Here is a 20,635-nt window from a genome sequence, read left to right on the forward strand (position 1 = left end):
ATTGTGAGGGGATGCTGTTTGAAGGATATTTGTGGGTGGTGCACTATTCTCTGTCCAGCACTCACACTAAGGTGTTTAAAAACATAAGCAGCACTGCTGTGTCTGATCCAGCTGTATCAGTGCAACCAAGTCTGTACTTTTCAGTGATAAATGTACTTTTCAGTGATAGTAATTATAACTCCTGGTTGCTATCACCACTGTAAGTAGGATCATCATTTCAGAATAGCGGTGTTAAATTTGGTTCCGAACGTCTGCATCCTGTGGCTACAGTTCAGACACGTGAACCGATTCGACATCTCTAGCTAAAAGAACTGATTCAAGTTGGAGATTCATTCACGAGTCGTATCCCACGAGCAGCAGGGAACAGGTAAAGAAGAAAGACGAACTCAGCGACTTTATACTCTCAGGGTGAGATTTTAGTGAGTGTATAATTGGTTTTATTAATCTCATAGTAACTTGCAGAGCATTATGCAGCAGTTTTATCAGGTGACGGATAGGACTGAACTTGCTAATGTCTGCTAGCTGTTTGGCTAGCAACGTAGAAGTACAGTCAGTTCAGCTATCCGTTGAAAGCTCAAATTTATATTTTTCTTGATTATATGATTTAATATGTTTAGTTCTGATGTTATTAATACACAAGGAGAACGTGTATTGTTAAATATGTCCAGGCGAAGTTAGTGAGCAGCGTTTCTAGCCGAGGTTAGCCAGCTAGCAGCAGAGTGGTGTCTCGATAGTGTGATATCGCTCAAATTATAGATAAATGTCACCCATGTTTCTACAGTTGTGCAAGGAAAAAAATAACATGTCGCCGACGTCATTCACAGTGGTTTGTTCTGAAGTGCACAGCTCTAGAGAAACTTTCCGAGTCAGAACAGTATTGACGATAGGAACCAGATGTCTGCAGTTTTATGTTTTGCAATTTTTAAACTAAAGGATTCTAAATAATTTGCCTGAAACAAATGTTTCGGGCAGAATTATGTTTATTAAAGACCCCTGCAGTCTTTAACCTGTCCGTGTGTTTTCTATAGGCTAGAAAATGTAGTAGGTTTGGGGGGGGGGGGGAGCAGTAAATGCTATCACTAAGCATTATAGTTTTTAAAGTTCAAAACACAGGTTCACACATCCGGGATTTCATACATCACAAATCAAAAGGACCTGTGGGCTGGTGCTTTTGAATTATAGGCAAATGGCAGAGGGATAATTGCATATTAATAAACTCCTGCATTCTGAATGATGGCGAGGGTGCAGAAATATATCTAAGTCATTTTAAAAGACATTAGGGATTTTCTCTTGAACAGAAAAGAGGTTTTAGAGGCTCATTAATTACCAGAAGTGGATTTTAAATTTAATATTTTCAGTTTACCTGTTTACAATGAGATAAGGAAAAGGTCAGAACATAAATTATTGTACACATCAAGGCACCTGGTTTATGTAATGAATGCTGCTCTACGGACCACCATTTCATGACTTTGTTGACATTTCAGTGTATGTATTGACTGTTTTAAGGAATAAATTAGCATCCCTTCTAAGCTTAAAACTTAATTTTCAGCTGGAAAATAAGATGTCCCTGTTGTATCAATGGCTTTCACATAAAATAAACAATTTTGCATTTACTCCCCAGCATTAATCTTGTTTCTTTTTGTTGTTGAGCAGTAAAGGATGCTTTCCAGGACTTGAGTGTTGTGGTTCCGAGTGTTGTGGAGAGGGACATTCTGTTTCCAGCGATGCTCTTCTGACAGACTTCACCCCGTAAACCGGAATCACTCCCTCTCTCCATCAACATGGAGATAATTGTGGCCAAAGTCCTGTGCTTGATTGGGGTGTTTGCCCTGATGCTGGGGGCAATTCTCATCCCTGTGCGTGTGATGCGTTCGGACTTCGACAAAGCTGCCAGGTACAGAAAGGCTGTTTCGCTGAGCAACTCTTTTGGAGGTGGCGTGTTCTTAGCGACCTGCTTTAATGCACTTCTGCCAGCTGTTAGAGACAAGGTGAGTTTAGAAAATGTTGTATAGTTAAATCATGAGATGTAAACTGAATGGTACTTTGATGTGAAGTGATGCGCTGGAGTCAAACTGACTAATTAGATTGCTTTCTATTTTCAGTGGGACCCAGTGTTCTTGAAGTGAGCGTTAATACAGAAAATAGTAATGAGGCATCATGAAATGTTTAGGATACACTTCATGTAACATCTTTCTATGATGTAGCTTTTTAAACGATGTAGAGATCTTAATCGTTTCACCACTGCTGTGAAAATAATCTGACTTGGTAACGTTTACTAGAAGAGTGCAATTCACATGAAACCATTCAGACTGACTTTGCTTAGTCTTAGAATTCTTCTTAGTTTTAATGTCTTGCACTACTGTCATACTTTCACTTCTATAGGAGCTAAGTACTTCTTCTATTGTCTTACTGTCAATACATTCTTTGTTTGTCCTCAGGTGGAGGAAGTCCTGAAAATGCTAAAGACTACTACAGATTATCCTCTAGCAGAGACAATGATGATGTTGGGCTTTTTCCTCACAGTGTTCGTAGAGCAGGCAGTGCTTACCTTTAGGAAGGAAAAGCCTTCCTTCATTGATCTGGAGACTTTCAACGCAGGAGGCTCTGAAGCTGGCAGCGACTCTGAATACGATACACCTTTCATCGCTCCTGCTCGGAGTTCAGCAGGCCCCCAGCACCACTCGCATCACCACGGACACTTCAACCCCACAGAGATAACAAGGGCAGGGCCGCTTCGGCTGGTCAGCCTTGTCCTAGCCCTCTCGGCTCACTCTGTCTTCGAAGGTCTTGCTCTAGGCCTTCAGGAAGACGGGGCTAAGCTAGGAAGCCTCTTCATTGGAGTGGCAATCCACGAGACTCTGGCAGCTGTAGCTTTAGGAGTCAGTGTTGCTAAAGCAGGACTGGTGCTGCGGGATGCCAGTAAGCTTGCTATCACAGTCAGCCTCATGATCCCTATTGGCATCGGCCTTGGAATGGGCATAGAGAGTGCCCAGAACTTGGCAGGGAGTATTATTTCTGTGGTGCTACAAGGCCTGGCAGCAGGTACCTTCCTTTTCATTACGTTCTTTGAAATACTCTCACGGGAGCTGGAGGATAAACACGACAGGCTACTGAAGGTGCTGTTTCTTGTCTTAGGGTATGGCGTGCTGGCAGGCCTTGTTTTTATCAAATGGTGATTGATCTTGATGGTCCCCCTGGGAAAGAGGAAGTTTTGCTTTCTTTATTGTGCCACTTGTTAAACATGCTCACCAGCATAACCAAAGGACACATGTAGTAATCAAGTTCTAAAGTGACTGTTGTTGATTTACTTTTTGGTTTCCCAGTTCCAACTCGTCTCCAAACTCCACTGGATCAGTAGTATTTTAAATAGGTTTTTCTAATGTGTCTTGAAGCGAGTTTATTTATTATTCTGAGCATATGGTGAGGGTCTCTTACTGCTGTTTATACTGTGTATGTACGTTGTTACTGATTCATGCGATGCTGAATGATGTCTGTCTTTGTGAACATTAATGAAGAATTTGTCGTAACATTTCAGTTCCTCATATCTTTCTTGATAAAATCACTAAACGTTTACATGAGTTGCATATACTTTTCCTGATGAATCACTGGGTGTTAAATGTGCTATGGTTTGGAGGCGTATATATACTAGATATATAAATCATATGTCAATATAGTGTTGCTCCAGGTAAGGATTTATGGAGATTGTGTACTACGGAATGTTCATAAATAGTTTAGGGCCTATGTTGGGCCATGTTTCAAAGAAGGAAATTGAACCAGATGTGTATATATTTACAGTATACTATAAAAACGTTCTTGAATATATTCAGGCCTAATTCAGTGGGGCTTGCACTTTGTAGATTGCTGTTATTTCCTGAGATTAAAAAAAGATCATTGTCATACTCTGACCTGTTTGCAAAGCAATGGTGGAAGCCACACTTGTAGTGGTAGGTTTAGAAATATCTGGTTTGTAACCTAGAGGTTAACTGCAGAATTGAGTAAAGATCCCGGTAGTCAGTTTTATAAGATGTAGTTATGGAGAGATTTTGTGCATCCTTATATATTAGGGTTTTTAATCAGGTATATTATGGTATGTAATTATTTATTATATTAGTAATTAAGATTAAGAATTCAGGTTATTTCTTCATCTAATACAAGTCCCTGCTTGAGTCCACTGCCAGTCCCTTCAGTGATTTATTGGAAGCTCATTTCAACTAGAATTGTATTAATGGAAAAACGCTGAAGGAAATGGGCCCTATAAGAAATTTAGAAACACTCCCATAGCAAAACACCCAGACTGAATCATTATTACAGTTTGACACATTACTCTGTTGAGCAGTCCTTTATTATTACACGGTTTACCACTATCTATTGCATTTTAGCAGCATATTCTTATGTAACATGTAGCAGCAAACAATGACCCCTGAACCCTGAGGCATATGCGGTAGCTAAAGCACATGGCCATAATAACACTGCTGTATTCTGAATGTATGTAAATGTAATTGCTGAAATCACACTGGTGTGATGTGTACTGTAAGTGACACTGATTTGAAGCTTTTAATATATTCCTTACTGAAAGATGAATTTTATCTAAATTGATTTGTGGTTTTATGGTTTTTTTTTATAATGAATCACTGCATTTAAAAAATATACTTTGTTGGGTTATTATTTTTATTTATTTATGTTTATTTTCAATGCTCTCAAGCACACATTTGAAAATTGATTCAGTTCCTAGTTGTTTCTGGAAATTTTCTTTTCACTGCTGTTGTAAAAGGTCTAAAGTGCTTTACAAAAACGCGTAATCAAAATATTAATGAGTTTGGAATTAAAACTATTTTCATTATTAAATACACAATGACTACAGACATTTGTTTAAACACTTACTATTATTATTATTATAATTATTATTATTATAAAAGTTATTTTATAATATCCATTTATTGTGGATATTACAAGCTAATCTAGATGTTTTAGTGCTGAGGTAAATGTGGTGTGTTCTCCCTGTGTCTGCTTCCTCCGGGTGACTGTCTGTGAGGAGTTTGGTGCGTTCTCCCTGTGTCTGTGTGGGTTTCCTCTGGGTGCTCCGGTTTCCTCCCACAGTTAAAAAAAACACACGTTGGTAGGTGGATTGGCGACACAAAAGTGTCCGTAGGTGTGTGTGTGTGTGTTGCCCTGTGAAGGACTGGCGTCCCCTCCAGGGTGTATTCCCGCCTTTCACCCAATGATTCCAGGTAGGCTCTGGACCCACCGTGATCCTGAACTGGATAAGTGGTTGCAGATGAATGAATGAATGGATATATACAGATGAACAAATGAGGGGAAAAAACACTCAAAAATTAAACCCACCTACTTATATATGTTTAGGAACTGCTCCATACTTCACATCATAGACATTGTGTTTGCTAAAATTCATAAAGAAAAGCAGTACTGAAGACATGAGTGGTGTTAGCTATTTTGTGCCTGATGTAATAATAATAATCATAATCATACAAAACTGTCTGTGAACCTTATCATGAGCCAGTTGTTCTATTGAACCTGATTAGACAGAGAGAGAGGAAAACGTTTGTATTGTCTTTACTTTAAGACTAATTTGTCATTTAGAATTAGCCACTGTGCGACCGTCCAGTTGTTTGTGGAGTCTACTGCCTGTGTTGTCATCGACAGTCTCGTCCAGTGAAGCTTGGCTGATGACCAATGTTCTCAAGTGCTGGAACATGAGGTTCCTGTGTTTCATAGCCTCTTATCCACTATCACTTACACATAGTTCTCAAGTCAAGTTGCTATTTGCTATCATTGGATTAGGGCGTTATTGGATTAAAGGGCCGCCTGTGGTTTGATTGAACTCCCTTGGCTCAGATTGGAGAGCCTTGTGCTATCAAATTATTAATTAGATTTTTTTTCAGAAACAAAGTAACAATAAGAAATCAGTGAGGTGCTGGTAAACTCTAAGGTCTGTAACTGGTGAAGATCATAGTCCAAGGATCTGGATTGGACGGAACAGTGCCCCCAGCTGGTGAACACTCATCTGGAACAAAGGTAAGAGCAGGGAATTCCACTGATGCCATGACAATCCCATTAAGTTGTAGCTTTGGCACCAAAAATAAATCCTTCCTGAATTACGACGAGGGAATTCCAGTGCTGTGATGTGAAATAGAAATGAAAACAGAGGTGTAACCAGAGGAGGGGAACAAAGCCCAGTCAGCTAATGCTAATTCCTGGCTTGTGAATACACACACAGACACAGGTTGTTGTGCACACTTTTCTGTGAGTCACATTTGAAGCTGGTGCTCAGAGGAGCATGAGGCACTGTGTAAAGTGCAGTTAATGGGTGAAGTGCCTTTCAATGAATTTCAACTCAAGTCAGTCATGTTACAGATGGCAGTGTTGAGTAATTGCCACTTGACTGCAATCGTATTGGAGTTACGACCTTTGAACTTCATTCATTCTTTCATTCATTGTCTGTAACCATTTATCCAGGTCAGGGTCGCGGTGGGTCCGGAGCCTACCCGGAATCGCTGGGCGCAAGGCAGGAACACACCCTGGAGGGGGCACCAGTACTTCACAGGGCGACACACACTCACACTTGTGACATTTCACAGTCCACCCACCGTGTGTTTTTGGACCGTAGGAGGAGACCGGAGCGGAACTTGAACCCACAACCTCACACAACCCTGGAGCTGGGTGACTGCAACACTACCTGCTGCACCGTGTGTATTTTTGAATGGAACTTGAAGGCAGTGTTTAGGTTTTTCTATGGAGACTTCATAGCTATGCGCTTATTACAAATTAAAAACCCATGCTGTGTCTGAAACAGTACCCTATTTGCTATTTAGTACACTATTTTGGGGTTCTGCTATTGTGTAGTAGTGTCTGAACACATAGAGCACTGTTTTCAGGGCTGTAAAACAATCCCACAATGCACCACAATAAGAAGTGTACAACCGATGTACACTAATGGATTGCAAATACCCATAATACACTGTGTTGTTTATTAAAAGCCCACATCAGTGTCTGAAATTGTTTATTTGTATTCAGTCCCTTATAAGTACACTGTATAGTGAGTAATGTAGGGAAAAGTGAGTACGGAGCCATTTTGAACTCCCAAGGTTTCCTAGGTAACCAGTAGTGTTTTCTATAACATATTTCTTGCATGTTTCACCAAGAAGGGGCCTCGCGCCTTCTCCCCCAACGCCCCAAACCCATGGCGCGAGCGGCGTCACCCACGAGTGAGGCGGTTTCATTACCCCGCGCTAATCCTCTTATCGGCCTGAGTGCTGGCGGACAGCGCGCGCGTCTTCAGCGCTGGTTCGGGGCCCGCGCGCGTGCGCTTGTCTAATCCGCTCTCTCGCTCGCTCAGGCTCGTGGAGCGCGTGCGGGAGCGGCTCTGTGAGCGATGGAGGAGCTGCTGATCGCGGAAGACGCGGACGCGGAGGCCGAGGAGGCGCGCGGATCGGCGCACAGCGTGCAGGAGGCGCTGCGAGGGGCGTGCGGCCCGAGCGTCCGGCAGTACGTCAAGCAGTACGTGAAGCGCAACGGGCTGTTGACGCTGTCGGTGGTCGGGGTGTGCGCGGGCTGCGTGCTGGGGTACATGCTCCGCGGGCTCGAGATGTCTACTCAGGTACAGCTCACTGACCAGCAGCGGCACGGGAGGGCTGCACGAGACACACAAATCCAGTCAGGATAATAGAGCCCTGGATGTGGCCAGGTTCAGACCGTTATCTGCCTCTGGTGCACCCCCGGTGTAGCTAAGACCTTGCTGTCAGACTGGGGTAGGAATGTTTTACCACACCGACAAAGTTCAGCCACAGCAGTTGGTTTCAAGTTCTGCTTCTGCGTCTTGAAGCGCAAACACTTTCACTGATGTTGAGGTGGGCTCTGGGTAGTTTCAGTGCTCAAGTACATGGTTATATCTTCTTCCTCTAGGCCCTTTTCCTAGTAATGACTTCTTTACTGCTACACATCCTTTCAGACACAGCGTCAGGAGGTCTTCTCACAGGGGAAGGATAGAGGGAAACAGCTGTGGACGGACGTTTGCAGATCTCAACAGAGTAGAGCTTTCCTCAATAAATGAAAGCAAGAAAACCGAAGATTTAGTGCAGGGAGTTATATGAATAAGTTGTTCTTAATGGCTGCTTTGTACTTGGCACCTGTAAACTCCAGCTGTTTACTGGAGCAGCCACCCATGCCCAATGCCAAGTGTTGGCTGGAGGGGTATAAATCTCAGCAGTACAACTGCATTCTCTGGAGGGATGAAGCTCCATTCATGATACTCCAGCTCCTCCCAGTCTCCCATTTTTTAAAATTTACTGCATTTGAGTTTAGCAGGTGTCCTTCACATTGTGTGAAAAGTTCATAATGAATGGACCATAAGAAATGCTCTAAAATTACTTTTAGACTACAGTTTTTACATTGGCTTCCACAGAAAGTTAAGGTTTATTTCCTTTACTATTTGTTTTAATAAATTAAGTATTATTTTGGACAGTAAAAATGTGTATTCATATGAAATTCAGTGAGGTCCATCTGCTCCCATCAAAGGTCCATTGCCCAGGATCTGTGCTTGGTCTCACATGGGTGCTTTACAATCTGTGTATAACCGTGTAAACTGCAGGAAGATTGACCATAATCTGCTCCATTCATTCATCTTTAAAAATTGTCTGTATCTGTCTGGCTCAAGTGAGTGAAGCTTTTGTTATATTCACTGGATAAGCTGTTGAAAAAGCAGGATTACACATAGTTATTAATTATTACACATTGCTCACACATTCAGGTTGAGGCATCATTGGGTCTAGGTTTGGACTGAGATCTGCCATTTATTTGCTAATGACCACTGTATGCCATCAGATACTTACTCATACTTTTCATGTGGAAATTTGCTTAACCAGAGACATGTTGGTGATTAAAGTCTAACAGTTTAATGCTTACAGTGAAGTATGGCCCACTAAATATGTTGTTATTACAATGTGGGACTCAAATATCCTTCCTCTGTTTACTATTAAAAGACCGTTAAGACGTTGGAACACAGTAACAGCTTTCTCCTGGGCACTGCTCCCGTTAAAGGTTGGTGTTAGGAAGTGCTTAAGGCCAAGCCAAGATCTGTTGACATTAAATCCAGACAGAGGCCAGTCTGCCAAAGTCCTGGAGAGCCGGGGTCAGATTGTGCGTGATGCGCGACGCACACCCATGTGTTAATGAGCTCATGACGTAGCCAAAGGGAAATTTGGCTAGTGGATCTGCTAGTACACCTAGAGGCAAACAAAAACGTAGACTCGTTACCTCAACTTTCTCCACAGTGCACCCTGCCTTTAGATCCCAAAGATGCTTAAAAACTGCTCATCCAAAATGTCCTCTGACATCAATGGTTTCATTCGGCAGTGTGTCCCACCCTTAATGCAGTAACACATTCTCCTCTTCTGGGAAGTCTTAAATCTTTATATTAGAACATTTCTGTAATATTATTCAGTCACAGTTTGAGTGAGGGCAGGTACTGATGGTGTGTGGTTGGTGCGGTACAATGGTAACACCTTTGGCTCCCATGTGAGAGACCTGGGTTTGATACGAGGTCTGAGCAACCATTTTGTGCTACACCAATAAGAGTCCTTGGGCAAGACTCCTAACACTGCATTGGCCTACCTGTAATACCAGTAATATTGTAAGTCGCTCTGGATAAGAGAGTCTGCCAAATGCCACAAATGTAAATGTAATGTAAATGATGGTGGATGCTTAGTTATTGATCATAAACACCTTTTAAACTCAGCCTAACGGATTTGAATGGCACTCCATCCCACCAATGCGTTATACCCCTCTAGCTTGGCATTTACCATTGTCACTTTAGGCTCAAGTACCAGAGAACCCGATTTTATGTCATACTTTTGAATAACAGCTGTGTGCACAGTAGTAACAGTGCAGGCATATAGAAGTACAGACGAACACTGGGACAAACAGATGGTCCTTTAAAGAATATTTCAGTGTTTTTCAGCCTATTTCTGTTGTACAGGGCAAGGCATGTTCAATCGATATTAGAAAGGACATATATATTTATACAGAGTGAATCAAAAGTTGCAGGACACCCTTTTATCTGAACACCCCATCAAGTAATGGATGAGGGGGCTTGTTGCTACCTAATTTGCGCTGTTGCCCGATTTGGACTGCGCATGCGTAGAACATCATTCTTGTGTACGCTTTACTGATAGTTCTGATATTTTACTAATTTCTTCTTTAAGCATAACTGTAAAGAGACACGGCCCTTTATGGCTGAAAGTCACGTGTGTCCCCACATCGTTATTCGTCGTGTTTTCTTTAAACAGAAGGATGCCTCAACACAAATATCGTCAGTGGTAAATAAACACACTTTGCCGGTGCTCCAGTTGTTTCAAACTGTAAAGGGCAGTGAGGAAAGACTAATTCATGTTTATGTGAGTTTAAAGTTACTCACTCTTGAAGATAAAGCTATTCTTTGCTTTGGAAAACAGTATCTCTGCTGCTATAAGCTACATGCCTGAAGGTCTGCACATGCGCAGTCCCAATTGGGCAGATCGCGCAAACCAGGTAGCCACAGGGCCTATCTTTAAGGCTATATCCAGAACATGGCCGCCATCTTGAAAGCAACTATATTAGATCAAGGACAAAATTTTCCTGTGGGAATGTGGTCATGTTGCATATCAAAGAAATATATATATATATATATAATTGTCCACTATCTATTTTATATCATTCAGTTTTGCAAAACGGAACTGATATGCTTTCTGTTGTTATTTCCATCAACATAAGTGTTGAAAACATTTGAAACATATCACAGTGATGATGCAATTTAAATGTAACACAGTTGGTGTGGTGATGGTACACAACAATGGGTTTACAATATACAACAGTACTTGAGACACAGCAGAAATCTTGAAAGAATTCTGAGATGTTGTAATTAAACATCTTTGAACATGTAATTTTGTTGAATGTATAATATTTCAGACGAACTATGTGACTGCAAACACAAGCATCTAACTTAATTAACATAAAGAGCAAGGTGAACAGCCAAAACAACCAAACTTCTTGTTACAACACTTTCGATTTCCTATTGTCTGTTGTCTCCATTTATCACACAGCTGCACTTTGTAGTTCTACTCCAACCTCACTGCTGTTTCTGATCCACTCAACCAGTAGATCTGCACAAAACATACTAACATACCACCACCACGTCAGTATTACTACAGTGCAATGATCCACCACCCAAATAATACCTCCTCCTCTGTGGTGGTCCTGACTGCTGAAGAACATGGTGAAGTGGGGCTGACAAAGTAAGGAGAGAAACAGATGAACTACAGCGTAAGTGCAACTGTATGGTCAGTACAGCTGACAAAATGGACAATGAATGACTGGTGCATGTACATCTTTCATTCATTCATTCATTATCTGTAAGCGCTTATCCAGTTCAGGGTCGCGGTGGGTCCAGAGCCTACCTGGAATCATTGGGCACAAGGCAGGAATACACCCTGGAGGGGGCGCCAGTCTTTCACAGGGCAACACACACACATTCACTCACACAATCGCACCTACGGACACTTTTGAGTCACCAATCCACCAACCAACATGTGTTTTTGGACTGTGGGAGGAAACCGGAGCACCCGGAGGAAACCCACACCGACACAGGGAGAACAGCATGTACATCTTGTATGTGAATATTCAGAAATTCAATCTTAAACAGTGCCCTTTTCCCTATATAGTGCACTACATGGGTCTAAGACTGCAACTCCTAACAGTGCAAAATAAAGCTAGGGAGCTGTCTAGTTCATGGCTAAATTTAAAATACTTATTGAGATCCATAAAGCACTACTGAGATGCAGAAGCCATTAAGTCATGACAGAGGACAAAAGGAGTATGGAGCCAATTGAGATTCAGTCAGTGTCTTTGAACTGAGTGTTGACCCCCTGTCTTAATTTGACAGAAATCTTTTTCCTGATTTTTCAAAGGCAAAAATGTACTTTTCTTTCCCTGGAGAACTCCTGATGAGAATGCTGAAAATGCTCATCCTGCCGCTAATCACCTCAAGGTACTGCTTTTTAATCATTCTTATTTTGTAAAAATGTTTTTGAGTTAAATGTTTTTGATAAAGGACTGCTTTTACCTGTGCATCTGAACTCCACTTTACTTTATCCTTCCCTTGGGTCTGTAGTTTAATGTCAGGCCTCTCCTCGATGGAGTCTAAGGCCTGTTGTCGGATGGGGGTCCTGACTGTGACGTATTACCTGTGGACCACCTTCATTGCTGTGGTGGTTGGTATTGTTCTGGTGCTTATCATTAAGCCGGGTCATGGGACTGAGATGGAGAGTAACAGGCTCGGAGGGGGTCCAGTAATGACCTCGGCAGACGCTCTGCTGGATCTTGTCAGGTAGAGTAACCTAGTCCCACTTTAACTTAGATTGGACCAGAACTAGGTAGTAAATAGTGTGACCAGACGTCCTCTTTTACCCGGACATATCCTCTTTTTTAGACTTAAAAAATGTCCGGGCGGAATTTCACAAACGTTCGGGATTTTGTTTTTCTAGAGCTTACATAGAACTTTGAGAAGCGTTTCGTTCACAAATTAGTCCCGCCCTCCCCTACTCCGATTGGTTCGCTTGAGTGAGAAGGGGGCGTGGTGAAGTAGCTTAAAATCTTCTGATTGGACGGTCTGATTGTAGAGCTACCGTTATTGGTCGATAACCTTCTCTGTAAACATTTAATTGGTCAGTCTGCACGTCAGTAGTCCTTGTTTACGTCAGGCAAAGCTCATGTACCTACCCTCATCTCAAGCAGCTATGCCGAAACATAAATGTAAGTTCTCGGATGAATTAAACAAGAAATTCCCATGTTTTCCCATGTGTAGCAAATAAAGGTGTAAAGGTTGTACTACATTTAGATATCAGTTTTAAAAGGTTCAAACAGTTTCCTTTAAAAAATAAACATTCTTCAATATGGATCTTGGCTTCTAGGAAAAATTCAGATACAGCAGAAGTTTACATCTTTATGTAGAGATTCTAGAAAAAAATGTACTCAAATTTTGATGGCAAGAAATTGGTTCCTTCTCTTCAGCTCTATTGGTTCAGCTCCTGTTCAATTTGCTGTTGCTGTGTCACCCTAAGTATATTAGCATAATTAGCATATTAATTTAGACCAAATAATACCAAAAAGAGAAGAATATTATATAAAATAATCTTAAATTGTTTTTGCTAATGTTATTTTGCTAGGCTTTGTTTACCTGTGCTAATGTACTTATGCTGAAGCCATTAGATAAAATTGGTTTTAGCATGTTAGCAGCATTTTATAAAGTGATTTTCAGCTGTTTTGGGCAAATGTGAAATTACAATTTGGATCATTTTCCAAAAGACGTTTTGGGCATTTCATAGGTATGTTGCTGTACATGAATAAAGTGTTTTTCCCTAGAAATGAAAAACTAAGTCAAAGATAAATTAACAGCCTTTATCTTTAAAAGTGCTAAAGCGGGGGGTTCAGTGATGTGCTGGGTGTGGCCTATTGGGTCAACCCACTTTTTAATGGATAAACATAGTGGTTTAATGTGTAAAAATAATATAATATATACTTTTCAAAGACTTCCATTTTTCATGAGATGCATCTATGTCTGAGAAGTCCAGGCCATGCTATACTATGTAATCCACTTAAAGCAGATGAATGATTAGTGTATTTTTAGTAATCCCCACAAAGAACTGGTTTACTGGCTAAGTAAATGATCAGGGCTGAGGGTCTCTTGCTTGTGATGGTCATGTTGGGGATAGTGCCTGGCTCTTGACTGTGTGCCAATGAAGGTTCTCCAGCCTTGTGCAGGAAAAGCTTCAGAGGATTTCATCATACTTGTGATATCTCAGCCATGAGTATGTTTATGTATGAACGTACACTGTCTGCAGTTCAACCATGCTGAAGTGACAAAAAGTGTTGTTAGAATAGTGATGAAAAAGGCGTTAAATGTTGTGCTGTTCGTGGCTGTCAGGAAGAACATGTATTCAGTTAAGACCTACCAAAGCATTCTGAAATCCCAAATAAAAATGTAGGCCTCTTTAAACTGATACTTTGCCATAAAATGTGTTTTACATGCAGAAAACCACTCACTTCCCATTTCCATTTCTTTAGGAACATGATTCCTTCAAATCTCATTGAGGCCACATTTCAGCAGGTACGTTAATCCAAGTGTTCCCGACTTGTCAACAAGCACAGTGTACAGGAGTCCCTTGTATGCATTTAACTTGTGGCTCATTCACTCACTCCTCACAGTTAGGGTGGAGGGGGTTAAATTAAGTGCTTCACATCAGTGACACTGTGTCCTCCTTTGTCTTTACAGTACAAGACGGACCTCATTCCTATCATCAAACCACAAGTCATCACCAAGCAGCCCAGCTTTGTGTATGTTGTGCCAGATGAGGAGAACCCCAAAGGCCAGACAGTGCTCCTGGAGCTCACTCCGGCTCCTGACCTTCACTACAAGACCTTGCCTGGCAGCAGCCCGCAGATGAACGTGCTGGGCATCGTCATCTTCTCTGCCACTATGGGTAAGTCTTTGAGATCTCTTCAACCATCCACTTGGGGCAGCACAATGGCGCAGCAGGTAGTGTCGCAGTTACATAGCTCCAGGGATCTGGGGTTGGGGATTCATGTCCCACTCCAGGTGACTGTCTGTGAGGAGTTGGTGTGTTCTCCCTGTGTCTGCATGGGTTTCCTCCGGGTGCTCCGGTTTCCTCCCACAGTCCAAAAACACACGTTGGTAGGTGGATTGGTGACTCAAAAGTGTCCGTAGGTGTGAGTGTGTGAGTGAATGTGTGTGTGTGTTGCCCTGTCAAGGACTGGCGCCCCCTCCAGGGTGTGTTCCTGCCTTGTGGCAAGTGATTCCGGGTAGGCTCCGGACCCACCATGACCCTGAACTGGATAAGTGGTTTCAGAAAATGAATGAACGAATGTGTACCGACATTGGAACAATATTAATTTTTAGATTTAGTTATGTGTGTCAATTACTTAGCAATTCATACTTTTTTTAAAGAACAGATAATTCGTTTTCATTCTGAGTAACATTTAAGGTTCTTGTGTGATTTAAGAGGACTCATATTACAAAAAAACATGCATTTCTTATTTTTTATAATAAAAAAAATAAAAGCCAATGCTAACATTTTGCTGAGATAGCCCCTTCTAAATGTATGATATACTCCCCCTACATTGCAAGAAGTTCTACAAAGTGTTTCAGATAGGACTGCATTATGAATGAGGCACAGCTTATCAGAACAGAGGTTATTTATACATGAAAGTCATTAAGGCACAGAAAAAGGCTGTTTAAATCTACAGGGTTCTACTGACCTTTTCAAAACATTGGTGACTCCATTGCTGGTATTTTCATGCTCATAAATCACAGGAGTGGTTCGAACTTGGTATATTATAAATGAATAATTCTATGCATTTTCAGGTTTGCTCCTGGGAAAAATGGGTGAGCGGGGTGCACCATTAGTCAACGTTTGCCAGTGCATCAATGAGTGTGTGATGAAGATAATCAATGCGGCTGTATGGTAAGAGAAATTATATACTGATGTGCATTTTTGTCAAAAAATATCTGAAAGACTCCAAAGATAATGGACGGTGCTCTATCACACAAGTTCTACTGTTTCACAGCTTAATGCTCAGGTGCTGTATACCCCTGTTGTTGACGTTTGGCACTGAGCATGGTGAGCTTAGATTTATGTACATTTGCTCAAGTCCTGCCATTTAAAACAAAGTAAAAACGGCTGATGTATGGTTTATTGGGTATTGATTATAGTTTAGTTTGTTTCTCTTCAGTCAAAAAACAGTTGGCTTTTTCTACAGATCTGTGCCTTTCACCAAGCAGCTTATTAGACAGTGACGCTGCACAGGAGTTAATACATTCATCCCTTAAATCAAACTTTATGCCCTGCCCATTAAGACCACTGTTCCGTCTAGTGAATGTTCCATTGAGTAGCCTGATAACTGAAGCTGAACTCATGCGTCAGTGTGTTTGCTGAAAGGCTGCAGCACACAGGCAGCACGTGAAGTGTTAACACCCCTAGCCTCGTGCAGCAGATTAAAAGTCACCTGCACTTAAGTGCTCTCACACACTTCTCGCTATCACAGATCAGCAGGGTGACCATGAGTGATGCCACCAGGGTTTAAAAACACAACACAGAGATATTTCACAGCCATCAATATTTAGGCCTTGAATATGAATCAGAGCATGCAGTTAAGGGCAAGTGCGTTAATGGCAGGCCACCAGCTTGGCATCATGTTTTTAAATATACAAACAATTGGGACTCATAAGATCCCAGTCCACCAAAAGTGTCACCATCAGATAAGCATTCATCTTAGGGATAAAAGCTCTTATCTTTGGGAGCTCCACTCCATTTCAGATCTAAAAATGGGTTTCTTGTGGGAAATATCTGAACAATATGGAGCTGAAAGGATGTGGAACGGTCAAGAAGCCATTACTGAAAACAGATGACTTACAAATCAAACCAAAAAAGCTCCAGAACCCAGACCTCCGTATCACAGAATGTGTTTGTAAACTCGGATTATGAAAAGCAGAACACTTGGTACCGTTGGAAAACATCTCTGCTGATTAAATAAATGTCTGAATGTGCAAGAAGGAGAAGCTAAGTCATAACCTATCTCCTTTTGGCAGGTATTTCCCATTTGGGATCATCTTCCTGGTGGCAGGGAAGATCCTGGACATGGATGACCCATCCACTCTGGGCAGGAAGCTGGGTTGGTACACAGTCACGGTTCTGGCTGGGCTGTTTGTTCATGGCTTCATTCTGCTTCCTTTTTTCTATTTCCTTCTGACACGGAAAAACCCCTTCACTTACATCAGAGGACTGCTGCAGGCTATGGTCATCGCCTTGGCCACATCATCCAGGTCAGTCTGACCTTCAGTACGTAACAACAATGTGAGGGTAATTCTTGACTTTGATTATTATTCGCTTAACAAGTGGGAAAACAACAGTGCTGTTTACTTTATGAAAATACACTGACGTATTGAGCGGGTGATGGTTCAACAGCATTAGTTTTGGAAAGTTAGAATGAATGAAATGCAGTTATTTAAATGTTTGAGCTCACGTTTTTGGTCAAATTGGTCAGAATTGGTTGTAATTCACTGACTCACTCATTGCACCACAAGGAACATTATTTCTCATGCACTCGTGTTTAGAAAATCAGGTTTAGGCTGATATGTAGTTCATCACAAAGTCACTGTGTGTCCTGGTGGTAATGACATTTAAGATTCCATGATGTAGGTCCAGAAAAAAACAATAATCCTATTATATAGTAATGATATCACATGCAGTCTATGTACAGTACCAGTCAAATATTTGGGAGGGTTTCCTTTGTTTTCTACCATTTTCCACATATTGTGAATGTACGTTTGGACATCAAAAGTCAAAAGTTTGGACATCTTCTCATTCAGTGTTTTTTCTTTGTGTTTTATTATTTTCTACTTTGTAAATGAATATGGAAGACATTAAAACTATGAAGGAACACATATGGAATTATGAAGTAAACAAAAAAGTGTTAAACAAACCAGAATATGTTCTATACTTTAGATTCTTCAAAGTAGCCATCTTTTGCTTTGATGACAGCTTTGCCCTCTCTCGCTGTTCTCTCAGTCAGCTTCATGAGGTCATCACCAGGAATAATTTGTAGAACTGCTCGCCTTCTTAATGTGTTTGAGACCATAGCTGGGGTTGAGCAGAGATAGGGGCTGGTACACAGTGACTAGTCGTATTCCACCAATGACTAATGAGGAGATGTGTTGACTGGTACTGTATGTTTCATGGATAAACGTTTATGGAAATGCTTTGTTTGGTAATATTTTTTCCTTGTTTTTGACAGTTCTGCCACGTTGCCCATCACTATGAAGTGTTTACTCGAGAACTGTCATGTCGACAGGCAGATAGCCCGTTTCGTTTTGCCTGTGGGTGCCACTATCAACATGGATGGTACAGCCCTGTATGAAGCAGTAGCTGCCATCTTCATCGCTCAGGTCAATGAGTACGAGTTGGATTTTGGACAGCTGGTCACAATAAGGTTAACATTTTTGCTCATTTATTTAATGGCTGTGGTAACGTGAGGTGGAATTACACTGAGCAAAATCGTATCATATATTAGTAGTAAAACTGACCTACTAGCGAGATTCTGATTGGTGCAGCTAGAATTGTCAATTCTAGAATTGTTCAAAATGAGGAACTTGATATGTCTTAGTGGAAGCACTTGCCAGATTTACTCTCTCACTTTGGTAGCATTAAATAACAGAGAACTAACTAACAAGATTTAGACATTCATAAACATCTAGAATGAATGTATGACTTTGATGACGAAAGACATATAAGTATCATTCTGATCCGAAAATGTCATCACCGGCTCTGTGCAAGAGTTTCGATTAATATGACACAGACTGCTGAAATACTTGCCACGATTTCATCAGCTCTGGACATTGAATTAACCCTCCTCACTCTTCTGGCTCAGCATAACAGCAACAGCTGCCAGCATCGGGGCTGCAGGGATCCCTCAGGCAGGACTAGTAACCATGGTAATTGTGCTGACCTCTGTGGGCTTGCCTCCAGATGATATCACGCTAATAGTGGCCATTGACTGGATTCTGTAAGTATAAGTTAGCTCCTATATTCCTGGTAGTAGCTATTGTTAATCCAAATCAATGATGCATAGATCTTCTAGCGATAAACCAATTATGTAAATACACCAGATGTGTACGTAGTAATTTCTTGCATGTTCTTTCAAAGGGATCGATTCCGGACAATGATTAACGTACTAGGAGATGCCCTGGCGGCCGGAATTGTCGCTCATTTGTGTCGGAAGGACTTTCCAAAGGGCACAGGGGTAAGTCCTTCTGGATTAGTTTAACCTAATAATAAGACAACAACAAATCATGTTTGGAACAGATGAATAGCAATGAAATGGATGGAGACACTCTGAAGAATCATAGCTAACCTAAAGAAGACAAAAAAACAAAAGAAGGGTCATAACCTACATAATTGCTTTTAATAACAACAATGGGAGGCATGGTGGCACCAAACGTAATGCTGCTGCCACTCAGCGCCAAGATCCTGTGGTGTGTTCTCCCTTTGTCTGCATAGGTTTCCTCAAGGTGCTCTGGTTTCCTTCCACAATCAAAACACGTTAATGGCTGTGCATAATTGACCAAAGGTGTTCCCTGCATTACACCGAATGACTCTGGGTAGAAGAAGCAGTTACAGAAGATGAATGAATGATTAACATTACAATAATAAACTGTACTTACATTAGTTGATGTAGTCGATAGCACAGATAGCAACATTTGGCCCCATCATCTTAGATTTATCTTTTGCCAGCCATATTTGGGAATCAAACAATCTTTTATATCAGGCATTTAGTGTTCCCTTCAAGTGTGCTGAGATCTTCAGTGGTATTGTGTTAGCAGTTTGACAGCACCCCAGATCCAACGCAAAAATTTTGATTAACTAAAATTGCTGAGAAATCTAAGCAAAAGAAAAACAATAGAGCAATAGAAACAGTGACTGAAGCTGTGATTGGTCCAACTACCAAGACTCGGTAATATCAGTTTGTGATAATGTCTTGTGTAGCTCTAAGTGCATGTAACTACTCTGAAGTACATGAAATCCCCTATAACATCACCCTGTAGATGTATCTGTAAACCATACTGCTGCAAAAAAATGTAAACAACAATAACATGATTTACTAATACTCTGACTCTTTGTTTCTCTCTGCCATCTTTGCTAGGGTAAAGCTAGTGGGCCGTCGCAGAATACACACACCACCCGAAACATGGAGAACGTGCCTTTGACAGAGGTGCCACTACTATCTGGGAAAGACTGCATATTCGAGGTGGTTGGAGATACAGTCACTGAGCGACCCACAGTCTACTACAACATCTGTCAAGTGTGACCTCACCAACAGAGGCCTTACAACTATCACCACCTGTACTCTTCCGGAGACAAGTCTCTACATGTGCCATGATTCAGTACTGACTTCCTGCTTTTCTCCACCGTTTTCTTTTTCGATGAACTGCTGGCAGTTATCCGATAGCAGGGCAGTTGTGTGATGATTTCTTTGTCCCGCAGATGATGTTCCATCATCATTCATTTGCATTTTTTTTTACAAATTGTGAAAACCATGGGACCCTGCTGAATGTTGGCTCATATGCTGACTCACTTGAATTACTGCTGTTCCTGTCTCCAAGCAGAAGACTTTTGGAGTCATGCATTGCCTTAAAACGTGACTATCACCAAGTAAAAGAAAACAGTTGCAGACTAACTGGAAAGGACTCATTTTAAGGCAAACTACTGTTTTACAAATACGTACTGTCAGTGAGCCAGTACTTGGGTGTTTTTTTATACATTTGGTGTGTTTCATTAACATGTAATGATTTTAAATATTTTCTAATAAAACCCACCAATGAGATGAACAATGTCCCTGAGTAAAAGCCCACCCCATTGGCCAGAGCCTGTAGAAAGCTTGCATGGACAGGTGGCAACAGTGTTAATGGCAGATTTCGTTACAAGGAAAGCAAGCAACAAGGGCTTAGGACTAATTAGATGGACTTGCTTTGCGTTAAGATTCTAAGCTTAGGATCGACCGTGTCAAGGACATT

General features: G+C 41.3%; 2 protein-coding genes across 2 annotated transcripts; both read left to right on the forward strand.

The window, feature by feature from the left end:
• Positions 1 to 178: 178 nt before the first annotated feature.
• LOC136671734 (zinc transporter ZIP3-like) lies at positions 179 to 4,809 on the forward strand. Its single transcript, XM_066647554.1, has 3 exons — positions 179 to 408; positions 1,654 to 1,988; positions 2,439 to 4,809. The coding sequence occupies exons 2-3, from the start codon at positions 1,782 to 1,784 to the stop codon at positions 3,174 to 3,176; spliced, it is 945 nt and encodes a 314-aa protein (XP_066503651.1). The 5' UTR covers positions 179 to 408; positions 1,654 to 1,781; the 3' UTR covers positions 3,177 to 4,809.
• Positions 4,810 to 7,390: 2,581 nt separating this feature from the next.
• On the forward strand, positions 7,391 to 20,362 carry slc1a8a (solute carrier family 1 member 8a). Its single transcript, XM_066647128.1, has 11 exons — positions 7,391 to 7,615; positions 11,958 to 12,037; positions 12,161 to 12,376; positions 14,113 to 14,155; positions 14,321 to 14,528; positions 15,431 to 15,530; positions 16,655 to 16,888; positions 17,860 to 18,054; positions 18,493 to 18,627; positions 18,768 to 18,864; positions 19,765 to 20,362. Exons 1-11 carry the CDS (start codon positions 7,391 to 7,393, stop codon positions 19,927 to 19,929), a joined length of 1,698 nt encoding a protein of 565 aa, XP_066503225.1. The 3' UTR covers positions 19,930 to 20,362.
• Positions 20,363 to 20,635: the final 273 nt, after the last annotated feature.

This window comes from Hoplias malabaricus, chromosome 16 (assembly GCF_029633855.1).
Source record: "Hoplias malabaricus isolate fHopMal1 chromosome 16, fHopMal1.hap1, whole genome shotgun sequence".
Classification (NCBI taxonomy): Eukaryota; Metazoa; Chordata; class Actinopteri; order Characiformes; family Erythrinidae; genus Hoplias; species Hoplias malabaricus.

Excerpts from the sequence above, each read along its gene's own strand:
- LOC136671734 (XM_066647554.1), top strand. The coding sequence starts at position 1,782 with ATGGAGATAATTGTGGCCAAAGTCCTGTGCTTGATTGGGGTGTTTGCC. Across the intron at positions 1,989-2,438 it reads TGCCAGCTGTTAGAGACAAG|GTGGAGGAAGTCCTGAAAAT; the intron begins GTGAGTTTAGAA and ends GTTTGTCCTCAG.
- slc1a8a (XM_066647128.1), top strand. The coding sequence starts at position 7,391 with ATGGAGGAGCTGCTGATCGCGGAAGACGCGGACGCGGAGGCCGAGGAG. Across the intron at positions 18,055-18,492 it reads GGACAGCTGGTCACAATAAG|CATAACAGCAACAGCTGCCA; the intron begins GTTAACATTTTT and ends CTTCTGGCTCAG. Across the intron at positions 18,865-19,764 it reads ACTTTCCAAAGGGCACAGGG|GGTAAAGCTAGTGGGCCGTC; the intron begins GTAAGTCCTTCT and ends CATCTTTGCTAG.